Source organism: Giraffa tippelskirchi, chromosome 2 (assembly GCF_054371585.1).
Source record: "Giraffa tippelskirchi isolate mGirTip1 chromosome 2, T2T-mGirTip1v1.2.pri, whole genome shotgun sequence".
NCBI lineage: Eukaryota > Metazoa > Chordata > Mammalia > Artiodactyla > Giraffidae > Giraffa > Giraffa tippelskirchi.
The window spans coordinates 100393866-100407573 of NC_137276.1; the positions used below are offsets into that span (position 1 = coordinate 100393866).

At 48.4% G+C, this 13708-nt stretch overlaps 1 protein-coding gene across 3 annotated transcripts in view; it reads left to right on the plus strand.

The window, feature by feature from the left end:
* The first annotated feature begins 9001 nt into the window (after nt 1–9001).
* Nucleotides 9002–13708, plus strand: part of RAB6B (RAB6B, member RAS oncogene family) — a 60223-nt gene continuing 55516 nt past the window's right edge. The window contains exon 1 of one of the 3 annotated variants that reach the window (XM_081569767.1): nt 9002–9471. In XM_081569767.1, the coding sequence (XP_081425893.1) occupies nt 9402–9471 (70 nt within the window). In that variant the 5' untranslated portion in view covers nt 9002–9401. The remainder of the gene's footprint in view (nt 9472–13708) is intronic. The other 2 variants (XM_081569768.1, XM_081569769.1) reach the window with 2 other exon arrangements.

Consider the following 13708-nt stretch of genomic DNA (forward strand, 5'->3'; position numbering starts at 1 on the left):
CACAAAAACAAGTAAGTTCAGTTCAGTCGCTCAGTCGTGTCTGACTCTTTTCGACCCCATGAATCGCAGCACGCCAGGCCTCCCTGTCCATCACCAACTCCCGGAGTTTACCCAAACCCATGTCCATCAAGTCAGTGATGCCATCCAACCATCTCATCCTCTGTTGTCCCCTTCTCCTCCCACCCCCAATCCTTCCCAGCATCAAGGTCTTTTCCAATGAGTCAACTCTTCGCATGAGGTGGCCAAAGTATTGGAGTTTCAGCTTAAAATTCAATCCTTCCAATCAACACCCAGGACTGATCTCCTTTAGGATGGACTGGTTGGATCTCCTTGCAGTCCAAGGGACTCTCAAGAGTCTTCTCCAACACCACAGTTCAAAAGCATCAATTCTTTGGCGCTCGGCTTTCTTCACCATCCAACTCTCATATCCATACATGACCACTGGAAAAACCATAGCCTTGACTAGATGGACCTTTGTTGGCAAAGTAATGTCTCTGCTTTTAAATATGCTATCTAGGTTGGCCATAACCTTCCTTCCAAGGAGTAAGCGTCTTTTAATTTCATGGCTGCAATCATCATCAGCAGTGATTTTGGAGCCCCAAAAAATAAAGTCTGGCACTGTTTCCACTGTTTCCCCATCTACTTCTCATGAAGTGATGGGACCAGATGCCATGATCTTAGTTTTCTGAACGTTGAGCTTTAAGCCAACTTTTTCACTCTCCTCTTTCACTTTCATCAAGAGGCTCTTGAGTTCTTCTTCACTTTCTGCAAGTAAATGGGAAGAAAAAAAAAAGCAACCTATACAGGAATGCTGATAACAGCTCTATCTGTGATGGCCCCAAACTGGAAATAACCCAGATACCCTTACATGGGTGAGCAGGTAAATGAACGGTGGTAATCCCTACTATGTAATGCTAGACAGCAGTGCAAGGGAACCAACTGTTGATACACACAACATGGGTGAATCTCCACAGAATTATGGCGAGTGAAAAACGCCAATCCCAAAAGTTTACATACTGTGTAATTTCAGTTATATAACATTCTTAAACTGACAAAATTATTGAGACAAAGAACAGTTTAGCAGTTGCCAGAGATTAGGAAAGGGGTGGGCAGGAGAAAGTGAGTGTGGCTATAAAAGGACCTCAAGAAGAACCCTTGCGGGGATGAAAATCTTCTGCACCTTGACTGGACCAAGGTCAAAATCTTGGTTGTGATATGATGCTATAGATTTGCAAAATGTTACCACTGAGGGAATCTGGATAAATGAGACACAGGATCTGTCTTATTTCTTACAACTGTTGTGAATCTATAATGATCTCAAAATTAAAATTTTAATTTAAAGCACATATAATAATATGTGTAACTGAATCACTTTGCTGTACACCTGAAACACTGTAAATCAACCAAACTTCAAATTTTAAAAAGATTTTAAAAACTGTATATAATAGCAAAGAGCTGAGAATGAGAATAGTCCAGACTTTTTTGAAGAAAATGAAAAATACAGATGAAGGTATACAAGCTATACAAGCTGAGGACTACTGTTGGAAAGCCTAAGTCTTTGACTGTGTGGATCACAACAAACTGTGGAAAATTCTGAAAGAGAAGGGAATACCAGACCACTTGACCTGCCTCTTGAGAAATCTATATGCAGGTCAAGAAGCAACAGTTAGAACTGGACATGGAACAACAGACAGGTTCCAAATTGGGAAAGGAGTATGTCAAGGCTGTATATTGTCACCCTGCTTATTTAACTTATATACATCATGAGAAATGCTGGGCTGGATGAAGCACAAGCTGAAATTGAGATGGCTGGGAGAAATATCAATAACCTCAGATATGCAGATGACACCATCCTTATGGCAGAAAGTGAAGAAAAACTAAAGAGCCTCTTGATGAAAGTGAAAGAGGAGAGGGAAAAAGTTGGCTTAAAACTCAACATTCAGAAAACTAAGATCGTGACATCCGATTCCATCACTTCATGGCAAATAGATGGGGAAACAGTGGAAAGAGTGAGAGACTTTATTTTGGGGGGCTCCAAAATCACTGCTGATGGTGACTGCAGCCATGAAATTAAAAGATGTTTGCTCCTTGGGAGAAAAGTTATGACCAACTTAGACAGCATATTAAAAAGCAGAGACATACATTACTTTGCCAACAAAGGTCCATCGATCAAAGCTATGGTTTTTCCAGTAGTCATGTATGGATGTGAGAGCTGTACCATAAAGAAAGCTGAGCACCAAAGAATTGATACTTTTGAACTGTGGTGTTGGAGAAGACTCTTGAGAGTCCCTTGGACAACAAGGAGATCCAACCAGTCCATCTTAAAGGAAATCAGTCCCAAATATTCATTGGAAGGACTGATGCTGAAGCTGAAACTCCAATCCCTTGGCCACCTGATGTGAAGAACTGACTCATTTGAAAAGACCCTGATGCTGGAAAAGATTGAAAGTGGGAGGAGAAGGGGACAACAGAGGATGAGATGGTTGGATGGCATCACCGACTCAATGGATATGAGTTTGAGTAGACTCCGGGAGTTGATGATGGAGAGGGAGGCCTGTTGTGCCGCAGTCCATGGGATCGCAAAGAGTTGGACACAACTGAGAGACCGAACTGACTGAACTGACTGTTGGAAAATAGTTTGGTATAAGGTTAAATACATACTTGGTTCTATACCTCAGTTTATCTACTCAGTACACAGTTTATAAAAACTCACTGGTGTATTGATAGACACATGAAGAATGTTCACAGCAGCATTATCTGTAGTAGCAGAAGGAAAATTGGGTGCACTTTTCACTGTTAATTTCCTGGTTTTACTAATATACTATGGCTACGTAAGATGTTATCGTGAATCTAAAAGTATTTCACATTTTAAACTGGACACATTTTACTGAAAATGATTTTAAAATTAGAGCATACAGTGGAATACAAAATCACAGTGAAAATGAAAGGACTTCTGCGATACCTATCAACAGATGAATCGTAGGAACATAATGTAAGAAAAATGCAAGTCATAGGAGAAAATATGTCATTTGATACCTTAGAAAAAGTTGAAAAGATGTAAATGAAAGAAAATATTCCTGAAGGGCACATGAAAATGTGATAAAACTAAAAGAAAAGCCACCTGGGGTTCTGTATTTCTGCGTAGGGGAAGGAGGAAGAGACCAGAGTGCAGTGGAGGAAAACAACAGAGGCCTTAGAATATTGTGATGTTTGATTGCTTCAGCTGAGTGGACGGTAAATGGGCATACCTAATGACTGCCTCCTGAGAAATCTGTATGCAGGTCAAGAGGCAACAGTTAGAACTGGACATGGAACAACAGACTGGTTCCAAAACGGGAAAGGAGTACGTCAAGGCTGTATATTTTGCCGGGCTGGATGAAGCATAAGCTGGAATCAAGATGGCCAGGACAAATATCAATAACCTCAGATATGCAGATGACACCATCCTTATGGCAGAAAGTGAAGAAGAACTAAAGAGCCTCTGATGAAAGTGCAAGAGGAGAGCGAAAGAGTTGGCTTAAAACTCAACATTCAGAAAGCTAAGATCATGGCATACAGTCCCATCACTTCATGGCAAATACATGGTGAAACAATGGAAACAGTGAGAGACTTTATTTTTTGGGACTCCAAAATCATTGCAGATGGTGACTGCAGCCATGAAATTAAAAGGCACTTACTCCTTGGAAGGAAAACTATGCCCAACCTAGACAGCATATTAAAAAGCAGAGACATTACTTTGCCGACAAAGGTCTATCTAACCAAAGCTATGGTTTTTCCCGTAGTCATGTATGGATGTGAGAGTTGGACCATAAAGAAAGCTGAGCACCAAAGATTGATGCTTTTGAGCTGTGGTGTTGGAGAAGACTCTTGAGCGTCCCTTGGACAGCAAGGAGATCCAACCAGTCCATCCTAAAGGAAATCAGTCCTGAATATTCATTGGAAGAACTGATGTTGAGGCTGAAACTGCAATCCTTTGGCCACCTGATGTGAAGAACTGACCCATTGGGAAAGACCCTGATGCTGGAAAAGATTGAAGGTGGGAGGAGAAGGGGATGACAGAGGATGAGATGGTTGGATGGCATCACTGAATGGACATGAGTTTGAGTAAGCTCTGGGAGTTGGTGATGGACACGAAAGCGTGTCGTGCTGCAGTCCCTGGGGTCGCAAAGAGTTGGACACGACTGAGCAACTGAACTGAACTGAATTGAATGACAGGTTTTCTTTTTTTATATTTTATATATTTATGGTTGTGCTGGGTCTTCGTTGCTGCTGCGTGTGGGCTTTCTCAAGTTGTGGAGAGAGGGGCTACTCTCTAGTTGTGTTACACAGGCTTCTCATTGTGGTGCCTTCTCTTGTTGCAGAGCACAGGCTCTGTGCACAGAGTTCTTCGGTAGTTGTGGCACATGAGCTTAGTTGTTCTGCGGCATGTGGAATCTTCCCTGACCAGGGATCGAACCCATGCCCCCTGCATTGGCAGGCACAATCTTACCCCATGTACCACCAGGCAAGTCCGACAGGTTTTCCTTACAACTTAGATATACATTGTCAGCCTCAGCAGGAAGCTTAACGCAATTTTAAAAAATGGAACACAAGGATGCCACGTGGAAGAAACTTGTTTCAGTGAGATTGCCAAGTTGAGCGTAACAGCGGCCACATTTCATTTTTTTCTTTTTTTGCCACCTGGAAAAAGCCTGTCTGCTCCAGGGCAGGCTAAGGACAAGACTCCAAATAAAGAGTCCCAAAGCACAATGACCACGTTCCATGAGCAACGCCACCGTCTCTTCCTGCTACCTGAACCAGCCCACGTCACTGTGTCTGAAGTAGCTGGAGTCAGGGTTCTGTCACTTACACTGGAAGAATTCTGACAGAGTCCCACAGTGCATCCTGGCCCACAGTCAGCCTGCTGGGGCTGGTAAGCACCTGAGCTGACGCAGAGGCTTAGAGTACCCAGAGGGGCCCGCATTCCCTGCTCCCTCCTCTACCACCACACTGATGTGTGTATGGACTGGATGGTCAGGGAAGGATGGACTTGTTCAGGCTGACCTAAAAGGGGGCACTTTTTCTGCCACACTTTGTCTTGCCACAGACGATTTCCTCAGGACACAGTGAGAAAGTATGGGAAGGTATGGTAAGCGAGATGTTAGGAGAAGGTGTGGGTGGGAGGAAGGGTGCCCAGTTGGCTGCCCCTCCTATGGACTGTGGCTTGGGAGGCTCATCTTCTAGAGCTTCATTCAAATCCATCTGGATGCAGTCTCCTGAGACAGCAAAACCCCAGAGCAGAAGTGGGGTGGGAATTTGGAAATGACCCTGAGCCTGATGCCAGGCACCATGGAGGAGATACCTCAGGGCCTGTATCCCAGACTATATGCCCTACAGTCTAGGGGGCTCCAAACCAAAGGCCATTCTGAGGAGTAGAACAGTTGTTCTTTTTTTTCCCCAGTGGGGAAAGAATGTATTTTTTATTTTTAAAATTTATTTTTATTTAAAATTTTTATTGAATGATTCTTTAAGTTCTATAGTGCTTTACAACTTTCAGAAGTTTCAAACAGAAGATTTCATATAATGCCATAACAACCCTTTTTTCTACTACCCCTATATTGTCCCTTTCCCTTCCCTTTCCACTGGTAACCACAGTTTGTTCTCTATATCTGTGAATCTGCTTCTTTTTTTGTTTTACTCACTAGTTTGTTCTAGTTTTTAGATGCTACATATAAGTAACATGGTACAGTGTTTATCTTTGTTTGCCTGATGTATTTCACTTAGCATAATGACCTCCAGTTTATCCAAGTTGTTGCAAACGGCAAAATTTCATTCTCTTTTATGGCTGAGTATTATTCCATTGTATATATACACAACATCTTCTTTATTCATTCATCTGTTGATGGACACTTAGGTTGCTTCCATACCTTGGCAATTGTAATAAATGCTGCTATGAACATTGGGGTACATGTATCTTTTTGAATTAGCTTTTCTTTTTTTCTTGGATATATACCCAGGAGTGGAACTGCTGTGTCATATAGCAGTTCTACTTTTAGTTTTTTGAGGAACCTCCATAATGTTTTCCACAGTAGCTGCACCACTTGACATGCACAGCAAAAATGTACAAGGGCTCCCTTTTCTCCACATCCTTGTCAAGATTTGTTATCTGTGGGTTTGGGTTTTTTTTTTTTGATAATAGCCGTTCTGACAGGTGTAAATAATATATCATTATGGTTTTGATTTGCATTTTCCTGATGCTTAGTGATGTTGAGCATCTTTTCATAAGCCTGTTGGCCAGATGCATTCCTCTTTGGAAAAATGTCTATTCAGTTCTGCTCATTTTTAAATCAGGTTGTTTATTTTTATTTTTTTGATATTGAGTTGTATGAGCTATTTAAATATGTTGAATAATAACCCCTTATCAGTCATATCATTTGCAAATGTCTTCTCCCATTCAGTAGGTTGCTCTTTCATTTTGTCAATGGTTTCCTTTGCTGTGTAAAAGTTTTTAAATTTTACTATGTCCTATTTGTTTGTGTTCACTTGCTTTAGGAAATGGATTGAAAAAATATCGCTATGATTCATGTCAAAGAGTGTTCTGCCTATGTTTTCCTCAAGGAGTTTTATAGTATCCAGTCTTATATTTAGGTCTTTAATCCATTTTGAGTCTATTTTTGTATATGGTATTAGAAAATGTTCTAACTTCATTCTTTTACACGTAGCTGCTTAGTATTCCCAGTGCTACTTATTGAAGAGAACAAGAAAATGCCCACTCTTACCACTTTTATTCCGCATAAAAGACCTAACCACAACAATCAGGGGAAAAAAAAGAAATAAAAGAAATCCAAATTAGAAAGAAAGAAGTAAAACTGTCACTGTTTGCAAAAGACATGGTACCATTCATAGAAAATCCTAAAGATGCCACCAGAAAACTACTAGAGCTCATCAATGAATTTGGTTAAGTTGCAGCATACAAAATTAATATATGGGAAACTATTACATTTCTATACACTAACCATGAACTATCAGAAAGAGAAATTAGGGAAACAATCCCATTTACCGTCACAGCAAAAGGAATAAAATACCTACAAATAAGCTTACCTAAGAAGTTTAAAGGCCTGTACTAAAAAAACTAAAAGATACTGATTAAAGAAATTGGAGATGACAAATAGATGGAAAGATATACCATGTTCTCAGATTAGAAGAATTAATATTGTTTAAATGACCATACTATCCAAGACAATCTACAGATTCAATGCAATCCCTATCAAAATACCAAAGGCATTTTTTACAGAACTAGAACAAATAATTTCAAAAGTTGTATGAAAACACAAAAGACTCTGAATAGTCAAAACACTCTTGAGAAAGAACTGGAGTAATCATGCTCCCCGAGTTCAGACTATATTACAAAGCTACAGTAATCAAAACAGCATGCCACTGGCACAAAATCAGACACATAGACCAATGGAATAGAATATAGAACCCCAAAATAAACCCACACACTTACACTCAATTACTCTATGACAAAGTGGGGGAAAATATACAATGGAGGAAACACAATCTCTTCAGTAAGTGGAACAGCTGTACTGACTTGGGTTCTAGATATTCATCCAAACATTCAACAATTATTTCCTAAGCTCTAAGTTAGGTCTTTGGGATTCAGTAGTGGAGACTCAACTGCTGATTTCATGGAATTCATCCTACAGTTTTTAATAGGCAATGAGAGAAAGATTCTAAGTAAATAAACCAGGGAGCCAGACAGGAAGACATTCCAAGCCAGCTATGTAAGTCAAAAAGAGAGCAACAAATGTCCCCTGGAAAACTCCAGAGATGAAGGTTTCTTCTCACCTTTCTCTCTGAATGAAACACACACACACACACACACACACACACACAGACACACAGACACACACACACACAGACACACACAGACACACACAGACACACAGACACACACAGACACACACACACACAGACACACACACACACAGACACACACACACACACACACACACACACACACACACACACACACACACACACACACACACACACACACACACACACACACACACCCCTTGTTCCCTAACATCTGGGGTATAATTCCAAATGAACATTCATTGAACAGCCCTAAAAGAACAGACCACCTGGCAGCGGGACAGTAGAAGCAGCTTGGTGAAACCTGTTACCCAGTATGCTAGGACCCGGTTGGGAGAGCTTCTAACGCCTGGCACCTGCTGCTTGTTCTCACCCACTCACAAATTATCTGTGTGCCTTAACGGGCCAGGTGAATGCTGAGGCAAATGAGAGGTCTGGGAGCTTATTGTCCGGATACACCTAATTGCCAGGGCAAGGAGTGGCGTCGTTATCCAGAGATCCCAGGGTCCAGGAATCCAGGGATCCATCCTGGAGATGGAGGAGCTGATTCAGGGCCTTGTTCCTCTTCTCCCACGGGGCAGCAGGTTTAGGATAAAGTGATGCTTAGGGGCGGTTGAAGTAGGGTGCTCCTTTCATCAGTGCTCCTCCCCAGTTCGGCATGTCTGCGGGTGGAAGGGGGGGGACACCTATGGCTCTACAGAGGCGCCCAAGAGGAGGGATCTGGGGAGAAGAGGAGGGAGGGCCAGACACACGCACGGGATGACAGTAGAGCCGGTATGTGCCCACAAAGCCCACCACACCCTGGCTCACCGACCCCCCGCCCCGACTTCTTTCCTTTTCACCCTCTCGGATGGCTGCGCAGAGTGTGTATCAGTGTCTCAGGAGGAGAAGGAAGGGGCAACATCTAGGTTTAAAGACCAGAAACAAATACCCCTTGACAATTTCACGTCATTTTCTGGATTCAAAAGAGAGGTGGAGTGGGGAAGAGGGGCAATGAGAGAGGGTCCGGATTCGGTAGCCTCTTGGAGGCCCCGCGGGGCGGTCCTCTTCCGCCCGAGTGCGGGCTCCGGGTGGGTGGACTGACGCCCCTCAGCCCCGCAGCGCCGTGGGCCCCGCATGACATCAGAGGCTAGGGAGCGCGCAGAGCGCAGGCGCGGGCGGAGAAGCGAGGCGGGAGGGGGGCCGACTGGTGCGGCTCGGGAGAGCGCTCCTCGGCCCCGCGCGCCGTCCCTGAGCCCCGCGCCACCCGATCCTCGCAGTCCGCGCCGCGCCTCGGGCGTCCAGAGCGCGCCGCATCAAGCGCCGCCTGCGGCCGCCCAGCCCCATCCTTCCTCCTCCTCCTCCTTATCTTTCTCCTCCTCCTCCGCCGCCGGACACGCAGCCGCAGGCCGGTGCCGGGACGCAGCTGGGGAGTCAGGGACGCGCGCAGCCAGCCCTTCCCCCTCCGGCTCCCGCACCGCCGGCCGCCTCCCCTCGCCCTCCTCCTCTCCCCTCCCTGCTCCTTCGCTTCTCCTCCTCCTCTCCCAGCCCCAGCTGCCAGCACCATGTCCGCAGGGGGAGATTTTGGGAACCCACTGAGAAAATTCAAGTTGGTCTTCCTGGGGGAGCAGAGCGGTAAGTACCCCGCTTATTCCCCGGGTTTGGAGTCGAGCCCACCCCCGCCGCCAAATCATCCACCCCACTGGGACCCCGACCTCGGCTCGAAAAGGCCCCTCGGTGCCCGGGTAGAGGAGAGGTTTGGGGATGGGGAGGTCGGGGTCGGCTCGGAGGGGCCGGCAGGGGAGGCTCCAAGGGTAAGGGCTGGCGAGGCGCTGGGGCCAGAGGTGGGGGTGAGGGTGGGATCTGGGGTGGGGGCTCGGAGTGCGGTGCAGGTGCAGGGCGGCGGGGAGACCGGAGGGCGGCGGCTCGCTCGGCGGCGCCGGCCGCGGGCGTGAAGGCTCCGGGCTCGCTGGCTCGCTCGCACTGCGGCACCGGCTGCCGGCGACCGCGCAGGTGGCGGGGCGCCGATGAGGGTCGCAGGGCGAGCGAGTGCACCTCTTTAGAGAACGAGACGGCTCTGGCGTCTGGCCGCTCCCCAAACCGCGGCACCGGAGGGGCTCCCTGGGGCCCCTGACGGGAACCGTAACTGCGGACACGTCCAGGCCCTGGGGCAGACGGCCGGGGGGAGAAGACCGACATCTGTCTTCTCTCAAAAGAGCAGGTGCAGATCGTGCGGGAACAGGGCACCTACCTCCCCTGGCTTACGTCCGACTGGGCACAGAAGGTTCTAGACCCGCTGCCCTTCGCTGCTGTGTATTAGCCGCTTTGAGGCTCAGGGGTCTGAGTGATGACAGCAGGGGTTCCCCAGTGCAGGGCAGATTTGGGGGATGGTACCGGGGCGCCTTGCACCAAGAGCTGTGAAGCCCGGCGCTGGGCAGAGAAAGGACCAGGCGACACGCCCTGCCTGGCTTCCCAGCACCCCTCCCAAGAGCGTTCTCGGCGGATTCTTCCCACCCCCACCTCCCAGCTCACCGCCCTTCTTGGGGGAGGGGAGGCCACCGTGGCAGCGGGCCAGGGGCCAGGGAGAGGGGGAGACAAACGGCTTTCCTGCTGTCTGGTTAGCTCCCCCGGGGAAACCATCTGTGAAAGCCAGGTTAGTCCTGAGGTGGGAAGACCAGACTGAAGAGCATGGAGCCTCTGACACTTGCAGGAAGGAGTGGTTCTCAGAGCATCGCTGCAGAGGCCTCTCACCTGAGGCTGCGGGGAGACAGGCTGGGCCTTGACCTGCTCTGGGAGTAGGCTGTCTCTGGAGGCAGGACCACCGGCTCTAGCTCTACAGACCAGTCCAGTTCACCTGGTTTAGTGCATGTCTGTCCGAGGGGCCACAGCACACACAACCTTGGGAGGACCTGGTGAGCTCCAGGAACAGTGCTGCTGTGATGTGTGTGTACAGATTGGTTGTGGAGGTCACATGACAGTCGCCTGCCTGCCGCTGCTCATTACCTGGGATGGAGGGATGGCTCCGAGAAGGGTGTCAGAAGGTGGCCAAGCTCTGACATGGGTTTTAGGGCCAGGCTGGGCTTTTCGGAACAAGATGAACTCAGCCAGCCAGCCCTAGACTCTTGAGTGTCCTAGACTCTTGAGTTTCTGATCTTAGTAGATTCCAGTTTCACAAAGCTAACTTTTTCTTGTGCCTAAAGGGATTTGGGGGTAGAGGGGTTGGTCTTCACATTCCAGTGCTAGTCTTACTGGTGCGAGAGCCCTGGGAGTTGAATTCTTAGCTGTGTTCCCTTGAGGAGATTTTGAAGCCTCTCTGAGCCTTAGCTTCTGTGTCTGTAAGATGGTTGCCTGAGGGTCGTTCTCTTACCCCTTCATGTTTCCTCAGCGTCTCTCAAAGGGCTGGATCCTGAGAGGTTGTCAGTAAACATGTTTTTATTCCAAGTCTGAACATGCTTCAGTGAAGGACCAGGGGTTTGATGAAGAGAATGCATCTGGTGTGTTTGAGTGAAAACTCTGGGCTCCCTCAGAACCTCTGATGGGCTGAGGCCCCTGCTGAGCTCTGCAAACACCTTTGCACCTAAAATCACAGAAACAAGAGCTGAAGGCCTCAGAGAGTGAGCCCCCACCTCTTTAGCATGTTTATAAGGGAAATTCGAACCCCAGGATGGGGTGTGGACCCAGAGGTCTGTCTGGGACTGGAACTCATGTCTCCTGTTCCCAGTCACTAACATGCCATTGGGAAATGAGGTGATCTTGAATTGGGAAAGCCAAGAATTGGGAATCTTGACTCTTAGGAGGTGGTTGCCAAACTCTGGCCAGGATTGTGGCTGGGTTGGGTGACCTGGTGGGGATGCCAGGCTGGTCATTTGGGATCATGGTTTCTGGGCCCTTTGAACATGGTCATTAGGGGAAGAGGCACTGCCATTAGCCACACTGGTTCTTTCTGGCAGGGAGCTCTAAGGCCCTGAAGACTCCTCCCACTTTGTTATGTCATTAGTGGGTTATTTACCTTCACTTTTACAGAGCTTTGGGGTCCCCAAGTTTTGCAGGGGACATGTGCATCCCTGAGCCTGGTGAAACAGGGAAATAACCACCACAACCATGACTTCCATCTTGCCTGTGTGCACATTTACACATGTTGGCCTTTGTGCCCATATCCTCCACAGCCTGTGTAGTGGAGGGAGCCGCTGAATTCTGGCCATCACCTCCACCCTGGGTCTCCCTCCCTGTGTGACGTCGGAGGTCCCTCCCTTTCTGTACATGGGGAACTCAGGTCTGCTGAGCACAATGGAGACTTCTAGAACAGCAATGGGCTGGCCTGTATAAGCTGAGCCTCCTGGAAACGGGCCAGAGGAAGGAAGTGGAGGGCTACGGCCTTCTCTTGTTTCCTGTACCTGGCTTAATGGTGGCATCTCTCTAGGCCAGTGGGCAAGGACAGCTGGGTCCCAGAGAGGAGTGCCCACCCTGGAGCCCAGTGATGAGGAGGCTGCCCTGAACCAGATAATACCAGGAGCATGGGGCCTTCAGAGATATACCAAGGACCAGGTTTGGTTGGGACACTTTGAGGAGCCACTCTGGAGAGAATACCTCTAGTCTATGAGAGATCACCCCCTCCAGGCGCAGAATGATTGCTTGCCCTGGATTGTGGAATACAGGGCTGGCCATCATCGGCCTGGCAGGGGGAGGGATTGTGCAGAGAGTGTTGTAGCCCCAGGATGAAGGGTTTCCTTGCAGTGCGGAGGCTGAGCAATCCTCTTGGGGCTCAGATGGCTGTCTGAGCCTGCTGGCCTTGCTCTCATGCCGATGGCAGTGGTCGGGGAGAGGGGGTGATGCACACCAGTCCTGACTTGGGCACTTGGTGGCATCCAGAGAAGGCACGCATGAGCAGATATCTGAGGAAGGAGCTCACCTCAGGGACACAGCCCTGCTCCTGAGTTCTGCTGGCATTCTATGGGGTCTCCAGCTTCATGCAGGGCTCTCCAAGTGTGTGTGGCCTGGAGGAGGAAGTGTGCTGTATCTGCGGCATGCTGGCCTCTGCTGATCTCCCTTCCCTGAGACTCCTCCAGCCAGAGCAGGAAGATGGGTGGACCCAAGTTTGGTCTACTTCCCCAGGCTGAGGCCAGCAGGCCAGCTGCCTCCTCTGACTAGTTGCCCCCCCAGTCTGCCTGGCAGTGGTGCTGCTGGAGGTGCCATCCACACACTGGGCACAATATGAGTGGTGTCCCTGGACTCATGACGCACAGTGACCCTGCAGGCAGCGTTATTGTTTAGTCATTTGCTCAACCATCCCTCTCTCCCTCCCCCACGCACCTCTCCCTTCCTCCTCCCAGCATCCATTTATTCATTCAGTCAGATCTTTTGAGTAGATCCCTGCCTCATGGAGCTTATAGTCCACTGGGGAGTGCAGATGTCTGTGGGTATAATTCCAGTAAAGGTAGCCATGATGAGGGAGGAACAGCTGCTGTGGAAGCACGTAGCAGGATGTCCTGCCCACCTTCAGGGGCAGGCGACCACGGTGCTTTCTAAAGGCTTCAGAGGAGAAGCTTCTACAGGCAGGGTGCTGAGCGCAGGAAGTAGGTCTCACAAGGGGCCCTTCCTCTCTAGGAAGCTTTGTTCGTTCTTCTCCCCACTTTGTAGAAGAAATGTGTGGGGTGGGGAGCAGGAGGCTGAAGGTGACCCTCCGGTGTCTGGCTTGCTACTGCTGAGAAGGAAGGGGCTGTCCGTCCACTTTCATCCCAGTCCTCACTGCTGGCAGGGCTCCCTCCCTGCCCATGGCCGGGCCCAACCTGGACCCCTGCCTTCCCACACTGCCACAGCCACCCCGGAAGCCCGCCACTGGCCTGGTGATTGTGCCTAACCCCAGAGGTTTGCT